Source organism: Salvelinus namaycush, chromosome 6 (assembly GCF_016432855.1).
Source record: "Salvelinus namaycush isolate Seneca chromosome 6, SaNama_1.0, whole genome shotgun sequence".
Lineage (NCBI taxonomy): Eukaryota > Metazoa > Chordata > Actinopteri > Salmoniformes > Salmonidae > Salvelinus > Salvelinus namaycush.
Window position 1 is genome coordinate 51,579,408 of NC_052312.1, and position 22,737 is coordinate 51,602,144.

Sequence of the window (22,737 nt, forward strand, 5' to 3'; positions counted from 1 at the left end):
AGCTGGACAGAGTGAAGAGACTATAAATGACTGTTATCAAGCTGGACAGAGTGAAGAGACTATAAATGACTGTTATCAAGCTGGACAGAGTGTAGAGACTATAAATGACTGTTATCAAGCTGGACAGAGTGAAGAGACTGTTATCAAGCTGGACAGAGTGAAGAGACTATAAATGACTTATCAAGCTGGACAGAGTGTAGAGACTATAAATGACGTATCTAGCTGGACAGAGTGTAGAGACTATAAATGACTGTTATCAAGCTGGACAGAGTGAAGAGACTATAAATGACTGTTATCAAGCTGGACAGAGTGAAGAGACTATAAATGACTGTTATCAAGCTGGACAGAGTGAAGAGACTATAAATGACTGTTATCTAGCTGGACAGAGAGAAGAGACTATAAATGACTTATCAAGCTGGTCAGAGTGAAGAGACTATAAATGACTGTTATCTAGCTGGACAGAGAGAAGAGACTGTAAATGACTGTTATCAAGCTGGTCAGAGTGTAGAGACTGTAAATGACTGTTATCAAGCTGGACAGAGTGAAGAGACTATAAATGACTTATCAAGCTGGACAGAGTGAAGAGACTATAAATGACGTATCTAGCTGGACAGAGTGTAGAGACTATAAATGACGTATCTAGCTGGACAGAGTGTAGAGACTATAAATGACGTATCTAGCTGGACAGAGTGTAGAGACTATAAATGACTGTTATCAAGCTGGACAGAGTGAAGAGACTGTTATCTAGCTGGACAGAGTGTAGAGACTATAAATGACTGTTATCAAGCTGGACAGAGTGAAGAGACTGTTATCTAGCTGGACAGAGTGTAGAGACTATAAATGACTGTTATCAAGCTGGACAGAGTGAAGAGACTATAAATGACTGTTATCAAGCTGGACAGAGTGAAGAGACTGTAAATGACTGTTATCAAGCTGGACAGAGTGAAGAGACTATAAATGACTGTTATCTAGCTGGTCAGAGTGAAGAGACTATAAATGACTGTTATCAAGCTGGTCAGAGTGAAGAGACTGTAAATGACTGTTATCTAGCTGGACAGAGTGAAGAGACTGTTATCTAGCTGGACAGAGTGTAGAGACTATAAATGACTGTTATCCATCCCCAAAAAACATTAAAAAACAAAACCACATGATAAATACTCAAAGCTTCAGCGAGGATTGAATGGGCCGGTGGGCCAGATGTTTGACAACCTCTTGGTGTGAAGCTACAGAGTCACACGGTCGTACATACCTCTGAGATTCTACAGCCGCCAATTCAATGAGGTTTGTAAATATATTAAAATAGGCCATGCAGACTTTCTCTTTTCTGCAGCTATGGACTGTAGGAAGGTGGAAAAACCAAGGTCTGTTAAAGCTGCAATATGTCACTTTTTGGGGGTGACCCGACCAAATTCACATAAGGAGTTATAGATCTGTAATTCTCATTGAAAGCGAGCCTAAGAAGCGGTAGATCTGTTCTATTTCTATGCTTCCCGTTCTTAAGTTTAGTTTTTTTCATCTTTAGGTGTTGTGCACCAGTTTCAAACAGCTGAAAACACAATATTTTTTGGTTATTGATCATATATTTCAGTGGTTTAGATGGTACAATGATTCTCTACAGTATACTTGCTTATTTTGTCATAGTTCACCTCATTTCAGTTTATATTTGAATTTTAGCAACCAGGAAATGGTGGAGCATATTGCACATTTAAAGGTCCAGGTTTCTAACTGTCCTGTCGTGTTGTGGTAAGGATGTGGCAGCAGTCTATTAAAGGTACAGGTGTTGTGTTGTGGTCTGGACGTGGCAGCAGTCTATTAAAGGTACAGGTTGTGGTCAGGTCTGGACGTGGCAGCAGTCTATTAAAGGTACAGGTGTTGTGTTGTGGTCAGGTCTGGACGTGGCAGCGGTCACTAAGATGGTGGTGGAGAACATCAGAGAGAGAGACACTGAGGAGTTCGCTCATCATGACCTCACCCCTGCACTGGACACCGGCACCTCAGAGGTATGAAACACACACACACTGGACACCGTCACCTCAGCGGTATGAAACACACACACACTGGACACCATTACCTCAGCGGTATGAAACACACACACACTGGACACCGTCACCTCAGCGGTATGAAACACACACACACTGGACACCGTCACCTCAGCGGTATGAAACACACACACACTGGACACCGTCACCTCAGCGGTATGAAACACACACACACTGGACACCGTCACCTCAGCGGTATGAAACACACACACACTGGACACCGTCACCTCAGCGGTATGAAACACACACACACTGGACACCGGCACCTCAGCGGTATGAAACACACACACACTGGACACCGTCACCTCAGCGGTATGAAACACACACACACTGGACACCGTCACCTCAGCGGTATGAAACACACACACACTGGACACCGTCACCTCAGCGGTATGAAACACACACACACTGGACACCGTCACCTCAGCGGTATGAAACACACACTGGACACCGTCACCTCAGCGGTATGAAACACACACACTGGACACCGTCACCTCAGCAGTACGAAGGACACCATGTGGTCATGTTAACCCTGTATCCCCCCCAGGAGGACCAGAGGAAGATCGATGTGATTGATTGGCTGGTGTTTGACCCCGCCCAGAGAGCTGAGGCCCTGAAACAGAGCAACGCCATCATGAGGAGGTTCCTGGGTACGTTACACACAAGGTTCTGAAACCGATCACTGCTTCCTGTGTTGAGAGAGGAGTTCTCCCATACTACCAACACATCCCCACACATTAACATTGTATTGGCTGTCCTGCTTTTCCAACCACGCTGTTGATCCAGTGTTCTGTCTCTCTCCTCTCTGTCATCTCCTCCAGCCTGTAAGAAACACCATGCAGCGAAGGTGGTGTTCAGTAAGGTCCCAGAGGACTCCATGAGGGAGATATACCGCCAGTGGGAGGAGCTAGGCCTGGACACGCCCCTTCCCGCGGAGGATGAGAACGCCATCAGGGAACACCTGTGCGTCCGCGCTTACCTGGTGAGGGGACAAGCTCTCGCAGCGCTGTGATTGATTGGCTCGACTGGTTATTGAGTGTTTTTAGAGAGGTCTCCTGTAGTTGTGTAAGTGGTGTGTCTCTCTCTCTCTCTCCCCCCCCCCAGGAAGCTCATGAGGCGTTTAATGAGTGGTTCCATCACATGAACTCCCCCCCTCAGAAGCCCAGCCTGCCGGCCCAGGCCAAGTTCACTGCGAAGGTGGCCTACGAGATGAAGGAGAACGAGTACCAGGTACCCAATACACCCTATATAGTGCACCATAGATACACCCTATTCCCTATATAGTGCACCATAGATACACCCTATTCCCTATATAGTGCACCATAGATACACCCTATTCCCTATATAGTGCACCATAGGGTTATGGTTAAAACTAGTGCACTCTCTAGGAGGCTCAGGTCAAAATGAGTTTACTATGTAGGGGATAGGGTACCAGGTACACTCTGATCCTAGATCAGTCTCTGTGTTATGGGTGAACTGGTGAGGAGTTTATTTTGTTTGGTGTAGCTGTTCCTGGATCAGATGAAGAACGCCAATGCCAACAATGCTATTATTTAGCGTAATTGACAACAAAAAAAAAGTAAAAAAGGTGTGTAAAGTGTTTACTCTCCTGTAGCTGGAACATGACAGCTGGACCGGCCGTCTGGAGGCTCTGACTGAAGACGTGAAGGAGAGAATCTATAACGTCCTGCTGTTTGTGGACGGGGGCTGGATGGTCGACGTCAGAGAGGTCTGTCTGACTATTAATGGTAGTAATTGCCAGTTGGTGGTATGAGGAGGGCTCAGCGCTAGGTTAGCAGCCTGTATAAGCGCTCTGTCTCCAGTACTACTGTTTACATTTACATTTACATTTAAGTCATTTAGCAGACGCTCTTATCCAGAGCGACTTACAAGTACATACATTCATTTTTTTTTTTTTTTTTGTACTGGCCCCCCGTGGGAATCGAACCCACAACCCTGGCGTTGCAAGCGCCATGCTCTACCAACTGAGCCACACGGGGCACTGTTCTTTCTAGGTACAGGTTACTTCTACCACTGTGGTTGTATTCCAGGATACGGAGGAGGACCCGGAGAGAGGTCACCAGATGGTGCTGCTCCGTAGACTCTGTCTGCCCATGATGTCCTTCCTGTTGCAGACGGTCCTGCAGAGAACACAACGTCACCAGGAGAGTCTCAGACTGGCTGATATCATCGCCTCAGACCAACACCGCCTCTACGAGGTCTGTAGTTTACACATGATATTTACACGGTCTGTACTGGAGTTTAGACATGATATTTACATGGTCTGTACTGGAGTTTAGACATGATATTTACATGGTCTGTACTGGAGTTTAGACATGATATTTACATGGTCTGTACTGGAGTTTAGACATGATATTTACACGGTCTGTAGTTTAGACATGATATTTACATGGTCTGTACTGGAGTTTAGACATGATATTTACATGGTCTGTACTGGAGTTTAGACATGATATTTACATGGTCTGTACTGGAGTTTAGACATGATATTTACATGGTCTGTAGTTTAGACATGATATTTACATGGTCTGTAGTTTAGACATGATATTTACATGGTCTGTACTGTAGTTTAGACATGATATTTACATGGTCTGTACTGTAGTTTAGACATGATATTTTACATGGTCTGTAGTTTAGACATGATATTTTACATGGTCTGTAGTTTAGACATGATATTTTACATGGTCTGTAGTTTAGACATGATATTTACATGGTCTGTACTGTAGTTTAGACATGATATTTACATGGTCTGTACTGTAGTTTAGACATGATATTTACACGGTCTGTAGTTTAGACATGATATTTACACGGTCTGTAGTTTAGACATGATATTTACACGGTCTGTAGTTTAGACATGATATTTACACGGTCTGTAGTTTAGACATGATATTTACACGGTCTGTAGTTTAGACATGATATTTACACGGTCTGTAGTTTAGACATGATATTTACACGGTCTGTAGTTTAGACATGATATTTACACGGTCTGTAGTTTAGACATGATATTTACACGGTCTGTAGTTTAGACATGATATTTACACGGTCTGTAGTTTAGACATGATATTTACACGGTCTGTAGTTTAGACATGATATTTACACGGTCTGTAGTTTAGACATGATATTTACACGGTCTGTAGTTTAGACATGATATTTACACGGTCTGTAGTTTAGACATGATATTTACACGGTCTGTAGTTTAGACATGATATTTACACGGTCTGTAGTTTAGACATGATATTTACACGGTCTGTAGTTTAGACATGATATTTACACGGTCTGTAGTTTAGACATGATATTTACACGGTCTGTAGTTTAGACATGATATTTACACGGTCTGTAGTTTAGACATGATATTTACACGGTCTGTAGTTTAGACATGATATTTACACGGTCTGTAGTTTAGACATGATATTTACACGGTCTGTAGTTTAGACATGATATTTACACGGTCTGTAGTTTAGACATGATATTACCTTTTTTTACACGGTCTGTAGTTTAGACATGATATTTACACGGTCTGTAGTTTAGACATGATATTTACACGGTCTGTAGTTTAGACATGATATTTACACGGTCTGTAGTTTAGACATGATATTTACACGGTCTGTAGTTTAGACATGATATTTACACGGTCTGTAGTTTAGACATGATATTTACACGGTCTGTAGTTTAGACATGATATTTACACGGTCTGTAGTTTAGACATGATATTTACACGGTCTGTAGTTTAGACATGATATTTACACGGTCTGTAGTTTAGACATGATATTTACACGGTCTGTAGTTTAGACATGATATTTACACGGTCTGTAGTTTAGACATGATATTTACACGGTCTGTAGTTTAGACATGATATTTACACGGTCTGTAGTTTAGACATGATATTTACACGGTCTGTAGTTTAGACATGATATTTACACGGTCTGTAGTTTAGACATGATATTTACACGGTCTGTAGTTTAGACATGATATTTACACGGTCTGTAGTTTAGACATGATATTTACACGGTCTGTAGTTTAGACATGATATTTACACGGTCTGTAGTTTAGACATGATATTTACACGGTCTGTAGTTTAGACATGATATTTACACGGTCTGTAGTTTAGACATGATATTTACACGGTCTGTAGTTTAGACATGATATTTACACGGTCTGTAGTTTAGACATGATATTTACACGGTCTGTAGTTTAGACATGATATTTACACGGTCTGTAGTTTAGACATGATATTTACACGGTCTGTAGTTTAGACATGATATTTACACGGTCTGTAGTTTAGACATGATATTTACACGGTCTGTAGTTTAGACATGATATTTACACGGTCTGTAGTTTAGACATGATATTTACACGGTCTGTAGTTTAGACATGATATTTACACGGTCTGTAGTTTAGACATGATATTTACACGGTCTGTAGTTTAGACATGATATTTACACGGTCTGTAGTTTAGACATGATATTTACACGGTCTGTAGTTTAGACATGATATTTACACGGTCTGTAGTTTAGACATGATATTTACACGGTCTGTAGTTTAGACATGATATTTACACGGTCTGTAGTTTAGACATGATATTTACACGGTCTGTAGTTTAGACATGATATTTACACGGTCTGGAGTTTAGACATGATATTTACACGGTCTGGAGTTTAGACATGATATTTACACGGTCTGGAGTTTAGACATGATATTTACACGGTCTGGAGTTTAGACATGATATTTACACGGTCTGGAGTTTAGACATGATATTTACACGGTCTGGAGTTTAGACATGATATTTACACGGTCTGGAGTTTAGACATGATATTTACACGGTCTGGAGTTTAGACATGATATTTACACGGTCTGGAGTTTAGACATGATATTTACACGGTCTGGAGTTTAGACATGATATTTACACGGTCTGGAGTTTAGACGTCTTTTTTTGTCCTCGTATTGTCGTGTCCTGTATACATATATATTTACACCTTTCTTCGCATATCTTTATATATTTTATTATCCAAGAACTCAACTACAAAAGCTTTCCTGCAACCCGCCTCACCAATTACAAAAAAAAGTATTATTTACCTCAAATCTGAAAATCCACAGTGGTAGCTAGCCAGAGGCTAACCAGAAGCCGGCCGAAACTAGCCAGAAGCTAGCCGGAAGCTACCCAGAAGCTAACTAGAAGCTAGCCAGTAGCTGATCTGAAGCTGCCCAGAAGTTAGCCGGTTTGCTGGCTAGCGTTGGTGTTTCAGCTGCCCACGTTGTGGTCTTCAGCTATTCCTTCAGCTCGATAATCTATTGACACTTTTGTGCAACGCGACTCGGACCGGAGCATACCGGGCCTATTTTTCTCAGTGTCCCCGGATTTCAGCCGCAGGCTCTGGACGTTTGCACCTTGATTTCGCAGCTAGCTAGCTGCAAACCGTGTGACTATTGGCTTACGTCGATCCCGGAGCAAACTTAAATTATTCCGAAGCTAGCCAGCTGAGGAGTTCCATCAGCCATTCCTGGGCTACAGTCACCTATCCGGACCCGTTTTTTTTTGTTGTTGTTGTTGTTGTTGTTGTTGCTGCAGATGCGGAGCCCCATCGGGCCTTCACGACTGACTGCCGACATTATCTGCCCGAGGGAGTTATCCAACTGGCACCTCCGTCGCAACGTTACCTGAACGCTCATCTGGGGCCCGCTAATCGTTAGCTGTCTTATCGGCTGCTATCTGAATAAGTATATCGGACAATTTTTCTTGGGTCACTATATCTATTTTGCCAATTGGATTGATCCCCTCTACTACACGGAACCCCACTAATCTACCGACGGAAACGCACGAGGTGTCTAAAAAAAATAAAAAATAAATAGACTTCCATCCTATGCTATCTTGCTACCGATAGCCATCTACCCGGCCAGCTGTCTGGATCGCCGTGACCCCAACCAACCTCTACTCACTGGACCCTTATGATCACTCGATTAAGCATGCCTCTCCTTAATGTAAATATGCCTTGTCCATTGCTGTTCTGTTTAGTGTTTATTGGCTTATTTCACTGTAGAGCCTCTAGCCCTGTTCACTATACCATATCCAACCTTTCAGTTCCACCACCCACATATGCGATGACATCACCTGGTTTCAATGATGTTTCTAGAGACAATATCTCTCTCATCATCACTCAATACCTAGGTTTACCTCCACTGTATTCACATCCTGCCATACCTTTGTCTGTACATTATTCCTTGAAGCTATTTTATCGCCCCCAGAAACTTCCTTTTACTCTCTGTTCTAGACGTTCTAGACGACCAATTCTCATAGCTTTTAGCCGTACCCTTATCCTACTCCTCCTCTGTTCCTCTGGTGATGTAGAGGTGAACCCAGGCCCTGCAGTACCTAGCTCCACTCCTATTCCCCAGGCGGTCTCTTTTGATGACTTCTGTAACCGTAATAGCCTTGGTTTCATGCATGTTAACATTAGAAGCCTCCTCCCTAAGTTTGTTTTGTTCACTGCTTTAGCACACTCTGCCAACCCGGATGTTTTAGCCGTGTCTGAATCCTGGCTTAGGAAGACCACCAAAAATTCTGACATTTTCATCCCTAATTACAACATTTTCAGACAAGATAGAACGGCCAAAGGGGGCGGTGTTGCAATCTACTGCAAAGATTGCCTGCAGAGTTCTGTTTTACTATCCAGGTCTGTTCCCAAACAATTTGAACTTCTACTTTTAAAAATCCACCTCTCTAAAAACAAGTCTCTCACCGTTGCCGCCTGCTATAGACCACCCTCTGCCCCCAGCTGTGCTCTGGACACCATATGTGAACTGATTGCCCCCCATCTATCTTCAGAGCTCGTGCTGCTAGGCGACCTAAATTGGAACATGCTTAACACCCCAGCCATCCTACAATCTAAGCTTGATGCCCTCAATCTCACACAAATTATCAATGAACCTACCAGGTACCACCCCAATTCCGTAAACACGGGTACCCTCATAGATATCATCCTAACCAACTTGCCCTCCAAATACACCTCTGCTGTTTTCAACCAAGATCTCAGCGATCACTGCCTCATTGCCTGCATCCGTAATGGGTCAGCGGTCAAACTACCTCCACTCATCACTGTCAAACGCTCCCTGAAACACTTCAGCGAGCAGGCCTTTCTAATCGACCTGGCCGAGGTATCCTGGAAGGATATTGATCTTATCCCGTCAGTAGAGGATGCCTGGATATTTTTTTTAAATGCCTTCCTCACCATCTTGAATAAGCATGCCCCATTCAAGAAATTTAGAACCAGGAACAGATATAGCCCTTGGTTCTCTCCTGACCTGACTGCCCTTAACCAACAGAAAAACATCCTATGGCGTTCTGCATTAGCATCGAACAGCCCCCGTGATATGCAACTTTTCAGGGAAGCTAGGAACCAATATACACAGGCAGTTAGAAAAGCCAAGGCTAGCTTTTTCAAGCAGAAATTTGCTTCCTGCAACACAAACTCAAAAAAGTTCTGGGACACTGTAAAGTCCATGGAGAATAAGAACACCTCCTCCCAGCTTCCAACTGCACTGAAGATAGGAAACACTGTCACCACCGACAAATCCACTATAATTGAGAATTTCAATAAGCATTTTTCTACGGCTGGTCATGCTTTCCACCTGGCTACCCCTACCCCGGTCAACAGCACTGCACCCCCCACAGCAACTCGCCCAAGCCTTCCCCATTTCTCTTTCTCCCAAATACAGTCAGCTGATGTTCTGAAAGAGCTGCAAAATCTGGACCCTTACAAATCAGCCGGGCTAGATAATCTGGACCCTTTCTTTCTAAAACTATCTGCTGAAATTGTTGCCACCCCTATTACTAGCCTTTTCAACCTCTCTTTCGTGTCGTCTGAGATTCCCAAAGATTGGAAAGCAGCTGCGGTTATCCCCCTCTTCAAAGGGGGGGACACTCTTAACCCAAACAGCTACAGACCCATATCTATCCTACCCTGCCTTTCTAAGGTCTTCGAAAGCCAAGTTAACAAACAGATTACCGACCATTTCGAATCCCACCATACCTTCTCCGCTATGCAATCTGGTTTCAGAGCTGGTCATGGGTGCACCTCAGCCACGCTCAAGGTCATAAACGATATCTTAACCGCCATCGATAGGAAACAATACTGTGCAGCCGTATTCATTGACCTGGCCAAGGCTTTTGACTCTGTCAATCACCACATCCTCATCGGCAGACTTGACAGCCTTGGTTTCTCTAATGATTGCCTCGCCTGGTTCACCAACTACTTCTCTGATCGAGTTCAGTGTGTCAAATCGGAGGGTCTGTTGTCCGGGCCTCTGGCAGTCTCTATGGGGGTGCCACAGGGTTCAATTCTTGGACCGACTCTCTTCTCTGTATACATCAATGATGTCGCTCTTGCTGCTGGTGAGTCTCTGATCCACCTCTACGCAGACGACACTATTCTGTATACTTCTGGCCCTTCTTTTGACACTGTGTTAACAACCCTCCAGGCGAGCTTCAATGCCATACAACTCTCCTTCCGTGGCCTCCAATTGCTCTTAAATACAAGTAAAACTAAATGCATGCTCTTCAACCGATCGCTGCCTGCACCTGCCCGCCTGTCCAACATCACTACTCTAGACGGCTTTGACTTAGAATATGTGGACAACTACAAATACCTAGGTGTCTGGTTAGACTGTAAACTCTCCTTCCAGACTCACATCAAACATCTCCAATCCAAAGTTAAATCTAGAATTGGCTTCCTATTCCGCAACAAAGCATCCTTCACTCATGCTGCCAAACATACCCTTGTAAAACTGACCATCCTACCAATCCTCGACTTCGGTGATGTCATTTACAAAATAGCCTCCAATACCCTACTCAATAAATTGGATGCAGTCTATCACAGTGCCATCCGTTTTGTCACCAAAGCCCCTTACACTACCCACCACTGCGACCTGTACACTCTCGTTGGCTGGCCCTCGCTTCATACTCGTCGCCAAACCCACTGGCTCCAGGTCATCTACAAGACCCTGCTAGGTAAAGTCCCCCCTTATCTCAGCTCGCTGGTCACCATAGCAGCACCTACCTGTAGCACGCGCTCCAGCAGGTATATCTCTCTGGTCACCCCCAAAACCAATTCTTCCTTTGGCCGCCTCTCCTTCCAGTTCTCTGCTGCCAATGACTGGAACGAACTACAAAAATCTCTGAAACTGGAAACACTTATCTCCCTCACTAGCTTTAAGCACCAGCTGTCAGAGCAGCTCATAGATTACTGCACCTGTACATAGCCTATCTATAATTTAGCCCAAACAACTACCTCTTTACCTACTGTATTCATTTATTTATTTTTGCTCCTTTGCACCCCATTATTTCTATCTCTACTTTGTACTTTCTTCCACTGCAAACCAACCATTCCAGTGTTTTTTTTTACTTGCTATATTGTATTTACTTCGCCACCATGGCCTTTTTATATTTTTATTTATTTTTATATATATTTTGTTTGCCTTCACCTCCCTTATCTCACCTCACTTGCTCACATTGTATATAGACTTATTTTTTCACTGTATTATTGTGACTGTATGTTTGTTCTACTCCATGTGTAACTATGTGTTGTTGTATGTATCGAACTGCTTTGCTTTATCTTGGCCAGGTCGCAATTGTAAATGAGCACGTGTTCTCAATTTGCCTACCTGGTTAAATAAAGGTGAAATAAATAAATAAATAAAAAAGACATGATATTTTACATGGTCTGTAGTTTAGACATGATATTTTACATGGTCTGTAGTTTAGACATGATATTTTACATGGTCTGTAGTTTAGACATGATATTTTACATGGTCTGTAGTTTAGACATTATATTTTACATGGTCTGTAGTTTAGACATGATATTTTACATGGTCTGTAGTTTAGACATGATATTTTACATGGTCTGCACTGGAGTCTGACCTGGGCTGAGGGCATCCTCTTCTCTCTCATGTCTCCTTTCCTTCGTCTGCTACAATCTGCAACTACTCTGCTCTGAGGTGCTTCTCAAGTCTACTGTGGTTTTAGGAAACACTATTGACATTCACCTAATAGTCTACTGTGGCTTTAAGGAAACACTATTGACATTGACCTAATAGTCTACTGTGGCTTTAAGGAAACACTATTGACATTCACCTAATAGTCTACTGTGGCTTTAAGGAAGCACTATTGACATTCACCTAATAGTCTACTGTGGCTTTAAGGAAACACTATTGACATTCACCTAATAGTCTACTGTGGCTTTAAGGAAACACTATTGACATTCACCTAATAGTCTACTGTGGCTTTAAGGAAACACTATTGACATTCACCTAATAGTCTACTGTGGCTTTAAGGAAGCACTATTGACATTCACCTAATAGTCTACTGTGGCTTTAAGGAAGCACTATTGACATTCACCTAATAGTCTAGTGTGCCTTCCTCTTCTCCTTCATCTGGCACCTGTCCAGTTCTTTCACATCAGTACTGATGAAGACAATGAGACTAGGAGAGGAGCCCACTTTAGACTATTGGAACGCACCACCAGTCAAGCTGAATCTCTGGGTAGACGGAGGTTGAGTGTGAGCCTGGCCTAACGACTTCAATCAAATGTATTTATAAAGCCCTTCTTACATCAGCTGATGTCACAAAGTGCTGTACAGAAACCCCCAGCAGCAATGCAATGCAGGTGTAGAAGCACTTCAACATTGTAGCTCAACACAATATCAACACTATCTTACAGTATCTCTCCCTGTCACTGCGTTGCTTTCTTCTCTTTCCCTCGTCTACTTTCCCATCCTCCTCTTCTTCATTTTGCTAACTATGTTCCCTCTGTCTCTCGCTCTCTTTCAGGTGTTCTCCAAGGATGAGCTGAGGAAGTTCCTTCAGAAGATGAGGGAGTCGTCTCTTCTCTTATTGGATAAGGGTCTGGACCCGCTGGGGTACGAGATCCAACCATAAATACACCCCATCCGGACATTTTGTTTCTCTTTTTTTTTTATATATATATTTTTTTTTTGTTGTTGCCAAATTTAAGTAATGGGGTGAATGATTTTCTGCATTTTGTATACAATAAAAGTGACTTGACTGAAATATTGTTTGTCTTTGGGCCATGCACAGGCAGGATGCAAAATACGTATCTGAATCTAGAAGAGTATAAGGAATGTTTGAGACACCACCTTGTATAGGTCGAGAAGAGATGGTTTAGGTTATCGCCTTCGCAACTTTCCAAAGTGTCCACGGGTAGGCGCTGTAGGGCACTGACGTGGCTAGTTCTCTTCGCAGAACACGGAAGTAAAGATCGCATCATCTGACGTCACTGCTCCCGTTAAGTTGCAACCAGGCTCTTTCTCCTGTATGATCCACATGCGATGGAAAAGTATGAAAGCGTTGTGTAACTGTACATGCAGGACCGGAACACTATAGAATGTAATGCCTTTGTATAGGCCCTGTAAATGTTTACGAAAGGGGATGTATGCCCGATCAGTCGTTAGTGTCGAAGCTTGGAGAGAGACCCCCGCAACTTTTCCTGATGTGTGGCAGAGGGTAGACATTTTTGTTGGTGTACATTAGGCTACCTAGCTTCATACTATACGGTACTACTGAAACCTGTATGTAGATTTTTACAGGACAGTTCTCAAGACGACCATGGCTAACCGACTGTCGGACCTTTTCTCGAACAGCCGCCTCGTCATTGGATTATTGGCCAACTTGCTATCGTCGATATGCATCGTTTTCATCAACAAATGGATCTATGTTCACTATGGCTTCCCAAACATGACACTAACTCTGATCCATTTCGTTGTGACATGGCTTGGACTATGGCTATGCCAGAAGATGGACATATTTGCGCCAAAGAGTCTCCAACCCACCAAAATTATCTGGCTTGCTCTAAGCTTCTGTGGCTTCGTGGCTTTCACCAATCTGTCTTTACAAAACAACACCATCGGCACTTACCAGCTGGCCAAAGTGATGACAACTCCTGTGATCATTGTCATACAGACAATGTACTACAAGAAGACATTCTCCACCAAGATCAAGTTGACTTTGGTAGGTAGGGGGGGGGGTTGCAATGTACAAATGCTGTCTACTACAATGTATCTAGCATTCCATACAGAATGGCAGACTGGCATTTATTGAATTTAAAAAATATATATAAAATACTTTTCTAATTGTACAAACATACCGAAGTTGAATTATACACAACCAAGCACACAAGTTTAAAGAAAAACAAAATTTTACAAACAGGTCTTATATACAGTAAATTATGCGTATCCTGTATGTTTCAAATGTAGTGAGTTTCAGTTTATTTTTAACTCTTAATGATTGCAACAACAACAAAGATCAAGCTCTCGTTCAAAAAATAAATAAATGAGGAATAGTAGCCTTCATTAATCTGCATTTGTGTATAAAGAATTTCAATAATACAATTAAATTATTGACCAGGAAATTGAATTCATTATCATCTTGGAATAAACCGAAATTTGATGTCATTGTATGTGAAATTGGCAATATTAACATTGTTTGAAAATAATAAATCCTATAACTCCACCCAGAAAGTGGTAAAATAATCACAGCAAAATTAAATTATATTTCGTAGTTCCAATGCCATGCCCACAAAATGTACAGTGATTACGCTCTACATTGAATCAAGATGACTCATGTAGCTTTGCAGAGTGGTCACTAGCTGGCAAAGTTATAAAATCTCTCTGTCCAGTATGAAGGACGTTAGAGGTACTTTCACGAGCAGATATCCATAGACTTCCAGTCATTGTGCTATCTGCTAGCAGTTACCATACTTCCAGTCCTTGTACTAGCATGCTAGCAGATATCCATAGACCTCTAGTCATTGTGCTAACGCTAGTTAGCAACTTCCATCAAACTGCACGCATTGGACATAAATGTTATCCACTAGTTCATCTGACTCTGGGGAAGTAGATAAAGGGCATCATTGACAAAAATCCTGAAGTATCCCTTTAACCAGGGCTCCCGAGTGGCGCAGCGGTCTAAGGCACTGCATCTCAGTGCTATCCAGGCTGTATCACATCCGGCCTTGATTGAGAGTCCCATAGTGCGGCGCACAATTGGCCCAGCATCGTCCGGAGTAGGCCGTATTTGTAAATAAGAATTTGTTCTTAACTGACTTGCCTAGTTAAAATAAAGGTTTTTAAAAATGTTCTTTTTGTTTTCTAACCATCCTAATGCCTAATCCTAACTTTTTATCATGTATTTTTATGGTTACAGTAACACTATTTACCTGATGTGTGTTCCTGTGTGTCTGTCTACTAGGTGCCCATAACGTTAGGTGATGTGTGTCTCTACTAGGTGCCCATAACGTTAGGTGATGTGTGTCTGTCTACTAGGTGCCCATAACGTTAGGTGATGTGTGTCTGTCTACTAGGTGCCCATAACGTTAGGTGTGATCCTCAACTCCTACTATGATGTGAGATTCAACCTCCTGGGGGTGGTCTTTGCCACACTAGGAGTGTTCGTCACCTCCCTCTATCAGGTGGTAAGTAGTGATGCTTTGAAGTGCACTTGGACCTGGTGAACACTACAGTCTATGGGTGAACCGGTTGTCTTCCAAATGGCACCCTATTCCCTAATGGCCCTGGTCTAAAGTAGTGCACTAGAAAGGGAATAGGGTGCTAGTTGGGATGCAGACAGACTAGAACATGTTAGTGGACTTTCTTGCCTTATTCATACTTCTTATTATCAAGGGTGATTGTACTATTATCTCAGGCCTCATTATTGATTGATAATACATATCTCTCCCCCCACCTTCCTCCCTCCCTCTCTCCTCCCACCTCCCTCCATCTCGCTCCCCCTAACCCCCCCCTCCCTTCCCTCTCCCTCCCTCCCTCCCTCCCTCCCTCCCTCCCTCCCTCCCTCCCTCCCTCCCTCCCTCTCTCTCTCTCTCTCTCTCTCTCTCCCTCCCTCCCTACCTCCCTCTCCCCACCTCCCTACCTCCCTCTCCCCACCTCCCTCCCTCTCTTCCCCCACCTCCCTCCCGCTCTTCCCCCCACCCCCCCCCCCACCTTCCTCCTCCCCACCTCCCTCCCTCTCCACCTCCCTCACCTTCTCCCCCCACCTCCCTCCCTCTCCCCACCTTCCTCCCTCTCTCCCCCCACCTCCCTCTATCTCAGTGGGTAGGTGTGAAACAGCATGAGCTCCAGGTCAACTCCATGCAGCTACTCTACTACCAGGCCCCCATGTCCTCTGCCTTCCTCCTCTCCCTCGTGCCCTTCTTCGAACCTCTCTCTGGGGAGGGGGGCATCTTCGGACCCTGGTCCTTCCCAGCACTGGTAAGAGACGGGGGGGGGAAGAGAGATCACCAATCAGTTAGCTAATAGATAGTACACCTAATCAGATCTCAGCGTTGACTCTGTCACTGAGTTATTCTACAGTTTCCTCTCGCTCTCTGAGACACACAGGGAAACATACTTTTGGAAGAACTCAGCATTGTGAGTCTGTTCAGAACTCGATGAATGCCATGGCCTTGGTTGGTTCAGGGATGGGGAAGTTGTAATCCCACTACCTATCTCATACTGCATGACTGGGGTAAGAGACTTTAAGACCAGGCCTAAGCAGATGGGCCAAAGAAACGATCAGTTCTTTTGCATGCAAGGTTAGAAGTGGGGGGGGGGACTTTGGGGGAATTCCTGGCTTAGCCTAAATATTCAAATAGTCTATTTTGTTAATGTAAATTATTTTGAGAGAGGTGTTTCATACTTTCAGTTTGTCTTCAGAATGAGTGAGAGACTACATCCTGTGATGGATTACTCATATAAGATGAGTCACTGAAGGCACACAAGCACTAGTCCTCTATGAACATGTCAAAGCATGTTCAGCTGTGTGTGGCCTGTAGTCTGCCCAGCAACCAAACCTGCCACTCGGAGCTCACTTCAACACCGTTGTTCTGACCCCTAAGGTCGACAAGCCTCCACTTCCACCCCCTTGAGATAGACAAGTAATAACAAACAGTGGTAAAATACTGATGTTGCTAATTCTGCTAACATGCTACTGTGCTGTTGTTACCTTCAGGCTATGGTGATGCTAACATGTTGTATCTCTCCCTTCAGGCCATGGTGATGCTAACATGTTGTATCTCTCCCTTCAGGCCATGGTGATGCTAACATGTTGTATCTCTCCCTTCAGACCATGGTAATGCTAACATGTTGTATCTCTACCTTCAGACCATGGTGATGCTAACATGTTGTATCTCTACCTTCAGACCATGGTGATGCTAACATGTTGTGTATCTATCTTCAGGCCATGGTGATGCTAACATGCTGTGTATTTACCTTCAGACCATGGTGATGCTAACATGTTGTATCTCTCCCTTCAGACCATGGTGATGCTAACATGTTGTGTATCTATCTTCAGACCATGGTGATGCTAACATGTTGTATCTCTCCCTTCAGACCATGGTGATGCTAACATGTTGTATCTCTCCCTTCAGACCATGGTGATGCTAACATGTTGTGTATCTATCTTCAGGCCATGGTGATGCTAACATGTTGTATCTCTACCTTCAGACCATGGTGATGCTAACATGTTGTGTATCTATCTTCAGACCATGGTGATGCTAACATGCTGTGTATTTACCTTCAGACCATGGTGATGCTAACATGTTGTGTATCTATCTTCAGACCATGGTGATGCTAACATGCTGTGTATTTACCTTCAGACCATGGTGATGCTAACATGCTGTGTATTTACCTTCAGACCATGGTGATGCTAACATGTTGTATCTCTCCCTTCAGACCATGGTGATGCTAACATGTTGTGTATCTATCTTCAGGCCATGGTGATGCTAACATGTTGTATCTCTCCCTTCAGACCATGGTGATGCTAACATGTTGTATCTCTCCCTTCAGACCATGGTGATGCTAACATGTTGTGTATCTATCTTCAGGCCATGGTGATGCTAACATGTTGTATCTCTACCTTCAGACCATGGTGATGCTAACATGTTGTATCTCTCCCTTCAGACCATGGTGATGCTAACATGTTGTATCTCTCCCTTCAGACCATGGTGATGCTAACATGTTGTATCTCTACCTTCAGACCATGGTGATGCTAACATGTTGTATCTCTACCTTCAGACCATGGTGATGCTAACATGTTGTATCTCTCCCTTCAGACCATGGTGATGCTAACATGTTGTATCTCTACCTTCAGACCATGGTGATGCTAACATGTTGTATCTCTACCTTCAGACCATGGTGATGCTAACATGTTGTGTATCTATCTTCAGACCATGGTGATGCTAACATGTTGTATCTCTACCTTCAGACCATGGTGATGCTAACATGTTGTATCTCTACCTTCAGACCATGGTGATGCTAACATGTTGTGTATCTATCTTCAGGCCATGGTGATGCTAACATGCTGTGTATTTACCTTCAGACCATGGTGATGCTAACATGCTGTGTATTTACCTTCAGACCATGGTGATGCTAACATGCTGTGTATTTACCTTCAGACCATGGTGATGCTAACATGTTGTATCTCTACCTTCAGACCATGGTGATGCTAACATGTTGTGTATCTATCTTCAGGCCATGGTGATGCTAACATGTTGTGTATCTATCTTCAGACCATGGTGATGCTAACATGTTGTATCTCTCCCTTCAGGCCATGGTGATGCTAACATGCTGTGTATTTACCTTCAGACCATGGTGATGCTAACATGCTGTGTATTTACCTTCAGACCATGGTGATGCTAACATGTTGTATCTCTCCCTTCAGGCCATGGTGATGCTATCTGGCCTCATAGCCTTCCTAGTCAACCTGTCAATCTACTGGATCATAGGGAACACCTCTGCTGTCACGTATCCTTTTGTTCTGGCTGGAGGTCAAGGGTCAACCAATAGTACTGTCTCAAAATGTCAATTAATCTGTCCTTGATTCCTCACATCCTCTCTCCTTCTCAAAACTCATTGAAGAATAAGGTCAGAGTGGAGGGACCTTTGACCTTCTCCTCCAATATTGTTGATAAGGAGGCGGAGATATGATATGAGGAATCACCATGACAACTAGTATAACTCTGGGGTCAATATTACAAAGGTGTGTATGTGATAAATTTCAAATTCACTGTGTGCTCTTTTTTTAATTTGACCTTAACCGTGAACTCCTACAGCTACAACATGTTTGGCCACTTCAAGTTCTGCATCACCCTGTTGGGGGGCTATGTTCTCTTCCAGGACCCTCTGTCTCTAAACCAGGGCCTGGGCATCCTCTGTACCCTCGCTGGCATCCTCTCCTACACCCACTTCAAGCTGGCAGAGCAGGAGGAGGGCAAAAGCAAGCTGGTCCAGAGGCCATGATAGGCCCACCGGAGTGCCAATCCATAGAGGCTGCTGCTCTCATTGGTTGCTCGACAACTCACTGGTTCCCTAGGACTGCTTGAGGGAAGGGCCAGGTTGGAATCATAGAACTAGAGGTTGGAATCATAGAACTAGAGGTTGGAATCATAGAACTAGAATTCTATAGTTGGAATGTGATTGTTGAGTGAAAGGGGAACTGGCCAAACAGTGAGATAAAGGGAGATAGTTCTGGCAGGGAACACTAATGATCATGTTTTGTAAGATAATGATGACGATGATAATACACTGCTAAAGAAGTGGAATGTATAGTGTATTGGAAGATGTGGGAGCTCAGTATTTACATTGTTTTTGCATTACTCAAGATGCTGTCTTATATTTCAGTATTTTTGCCGGTACGATCAAACAGAGGACAACTTGCTCTTTAACAATTTCCAAATGCTGAAGATACTTTTGCATTATTTAATGATTTTCTTTTTTCATACTGTGATCTTCAATAAATTGTATTTTATTGATAGTTTTTGTGTCATTTAGGAAGCTTGGGGAAGTGACCTGAACCTGCCACAGAGCATTGAGAGGCCCATTGACAGCTGTATGAATGCAGGTTAGGTTACCACTCATTGTGGGCGTAGAGAAAAGGACTCTGTTTTCATAGTGCTGCTCACAACCTATTTATGTCAACGGTTACTGAAGTGAAAAGTAATGCATATCTCAAATACTTTCTAAGTACAGATTGTTTCATGGGAAAAGGACTAAATCACATTCTTTGTTGAACACTCTGATTACTGCTGGGACAGTCCTGAGAAACAGGAGTACATACAGCTTTTAATTTTTATTTATTTCACCTTTATTTAACCAGGTTAGGCTAGTTGAGAACAAGTTCTCATTTGCACCTGCGACCTCGCCAAGATAAAGCATAGCAATTCGACACATACAACAACACAGAGTTACACATGGGCTTGCCCTTTACAAGTTAGTCAACATGGTATCATACAGGGCTGGAATAAGAGTTGGGTCATATTCATTAGTGCACACTGTAGCAAAAACGTTTTTCAACAGAAAACCAAAACAGGCGTTTCTTACTGGACAAGTTAAGTTATTCCTTACCTGTTTCAGTCTGTTTTCTAATGTTTGGCATCTAGTGAATACGAACCTGCGATGGGAGGTGGTGTGGACGAGAAAAATCTAGGTGGGGACTGTGCTACAAGGTACAGGCAGTTCCCTGGTCTCAGAGAGAGGCCTCAGTGTGTTCTGCTGTCTGCTCAGCCTCTCTAGGTTCACAGGCCTGCCATTGTGTACACACCCAACCACCAGAGGCCAACAAAAACACATGAGCCAAATAACAAGGACATATCTGTGGTAGCACAGAACTTCAGTCCCAAACGCCACCCTACTCCCTATATAGTGCACTACCTTTGACAAGAGCCCCATGGGGAAGTAGTACCCTATAAAGGGAATATGATGCCATTTGAGAGACGGCTTCCCCTTTCAGTATAAACTGGAACTGAATGGTTACGTGGCTATTTATAACTCTTCAACGTTAGCCTATCCTGCTCATTTGCAAAGTCAATGACGCCGGTGAGAGACTTGTTGTGAGACTGATGAGACGTCATCATGTAGGATTTAGTATTATAGAAATTATATCCAGTCGCCAGAGACCCATTAAGTAAATCTAATCACAATGTCAATTACTTTACAAATTCTAACCTCATCCTAATTCGTTGAAGCAAGTGGATAACTTGACTTTAATCACTTAATGCTTTAAGGCTAAATCCAAATGTGTGTTAATGGCCTTTGTCATTACATTTGTACTAATTAGAAGTTATAAAGGATTAATAACACTTATTGGAGGTTATAAGGCTTTATAACATGCCCTGACATGTTGAGGCTCTGAAGAACATGTCGTTCTAAAATAACATCTGACTCATTATTTCAGGCCTTCTAGGAAGGAGAGGGGGAGCAGACTGGTAAATATGCCAACGGTACCAGAGACCAACAACTTTCTGCTGATTCAAGGACAAATAGAAGTTTTGATGCACACAGAAGTTATCAACAAAACAGACCATTTATAATGAATCCTCCACTTTTCATTTTGTCCATCAATAAACACATTTGTGAAATGATTTAATCCAAATCAAGGAGCCATTTCTGACCAGTAGGCCTTTTCCTTTTTAGAAGTTGTGGTTTGACTTTCATTAACCAAGGAAAGTCGTGACGTTTCTCTCGGTCTCAATGACCACTAGTTCCATGACCATTAGTTCAATGACCACTAGTTCCATGACCACTAGTTCCATGACCATTAGTTCCATGACCACTAGTTCAATGACCATTAGTTCCATGACCATTAGTTCCATGACCATTAGTTCCATGACCATTAGTTCCATGACCATTAGTTCCATGACCATTAGTTCAATGACCACTAGTTCCATGACCATTAGTTCAATGACCACTAGTTCCATGACCACTAGTTCCATGACCATTAGTTCCATGACCACTAGTTCCATGACCACTAGTTCAATGACCACTAGTTCAATGACCACTAGTTCCATGACCACTAGTTCAATGACCACTAGTTCAATGACCACTAGTTCCATGACCACTAGTTCCATGACCATTAGTTCCATGTATCTTCTGTTGTAGATTCACTGATACCAGTTTATTCTCTGTTCTTCGAACCAAAGGACTAGCATCATATGGACTAGCATCATATGGACTAGCATCATAAGGACTAGCATCATATGGACTAGCATCATAAGGACTAGCATCATGGCACTATGATGATGAAGTGTGAACTGCCAGGACATGTCTCAGCATCCGACCAGACCAGGGGCAGAATAGGACTGCTGATCTAGGATCAGGTCCCCCATGTCCATGTTATCTTATTCATTGTGATCTAAAAGGCAGAACGAATCCCAGATCAGCACTCCTACGCTTGATACAAGGCCCTAGAGCAGAGCTGGTTGACAGAATAACAGAACATAACACAAACACACTTTTGTCTCTGGCAGAAGGAGGCAATGATTTCGCAGTCAGCAAGTAGCCATGTGAAGAGTCACAATGCCCCCTGTTTCAACGAGCGAGTGCCATGTCAAGAGTTGACCCATATTGGAGTGAAGATACAGAAGAACACTGATGTATTCCTCTCTCAGGGGATAATGATGATGAATATACTTATAAAGCCAGACATACAGAAACCTGTCTATTATATTAATTCAATGTGATCAATCAATCAATCAAGTTTATTTTATATAGCCCTTCGTACATCAGCTTAATATCTCGAAGTGCTGTACAGAAACCCAGCCTAAAACCCCAAACAGCAAGCAATGCAGGTGTAGAAGCACGGATTGATTTCTTCTTCACACTGACTGTGTGATTTGAATGACAA

At 43.1% G+C, this 22,737-nt stretch overlaps 2 protein-coding genes across 2 annotated transcripts in view; both read left to right on the top strand.

Moving 5' to 3' along the window:
- nup107 (nucleoporin 107) overlaps positions 1-13,116 on the top strand; it is a 35,041-nt gene extending 21,925 nt beyond the window's left edge. Inside the window, exons 20-26 of the mRNA XM_038996796.1 lie at positions 1,888-2,000; positions 2,587-2,689; positions 2,861-3,021; positions 3,144-3,269; positions 3,655-3,768; positions 4,091-4,258; positions 12,877-13,116. Of these exons, the coding sequence (XP_038852724.1) occupies positions 1,888-2,000; positions 2,587-2,689; positions 2,861-3,021; positions 3,144-3,269; positions 3,655-3,768; positions 4,091-4,258; positions 12,877-12,984 (893 nt within the window). The 3' untranslated portion in view covers positions 12,985-13,116. The remainder of the gene's footprint in view (positions 1-1,887; positions 2,001-2,586; positions 2,690-2,860; positions 3,022-3,143; positions 3,270-3,654; positions 3,769-4,090; positions 4,259-12,876) is intronic.
- Positions 13,117-13,321: 205 nt separating this feature from the next.
- On the top strand, positions 13,322-19,869 carry slc35e3 (solute carrier family 35 member E3). The gene is made up of 5 exons (XM_038996797.1): positions 13,322-14,073; positions 15,425-15,535; positions 16,170-16,328; positions 18,778-18,860; positions 19,169-19,869. The coding sequence occupies exons 1-5, from the start codon at positions 13,672-13,674 to the stop codon at positions 19,353-19,355; spliced, it is 942 nt and encodes a 313-aa protein (XP_038852725.1). The 5' UTR covers positions 13,322-13,671; the 3' UTR covers positions 19,356-19,869.
- Positions 19,870-22,737: the final 2,868 nt, after the last annotated feature.

Coding starts and splice junctions, on each gene's coding strand:
- slc35e3 (XM_038996797.1), top strand. CDS start 13,672: ATGGCTAACCGACTGTCGGACCTTTTCTCGAACAGCCGCCTCGTCATT. Junction 15,536..16,169: donor TCACCTCCCTCTATCAGGTG/GTAAGTAGTGAT, acceptor CCTCTATCTCAG/TGGGTAGGTGTGAAACAGCA. Junction 18,861..19,168: donor GGGAACACCTCTGCTGTCAC/GTATCCTTTTGT, acceptor GAACTCCTACAG/CTACAACATGTTTGGCCACT.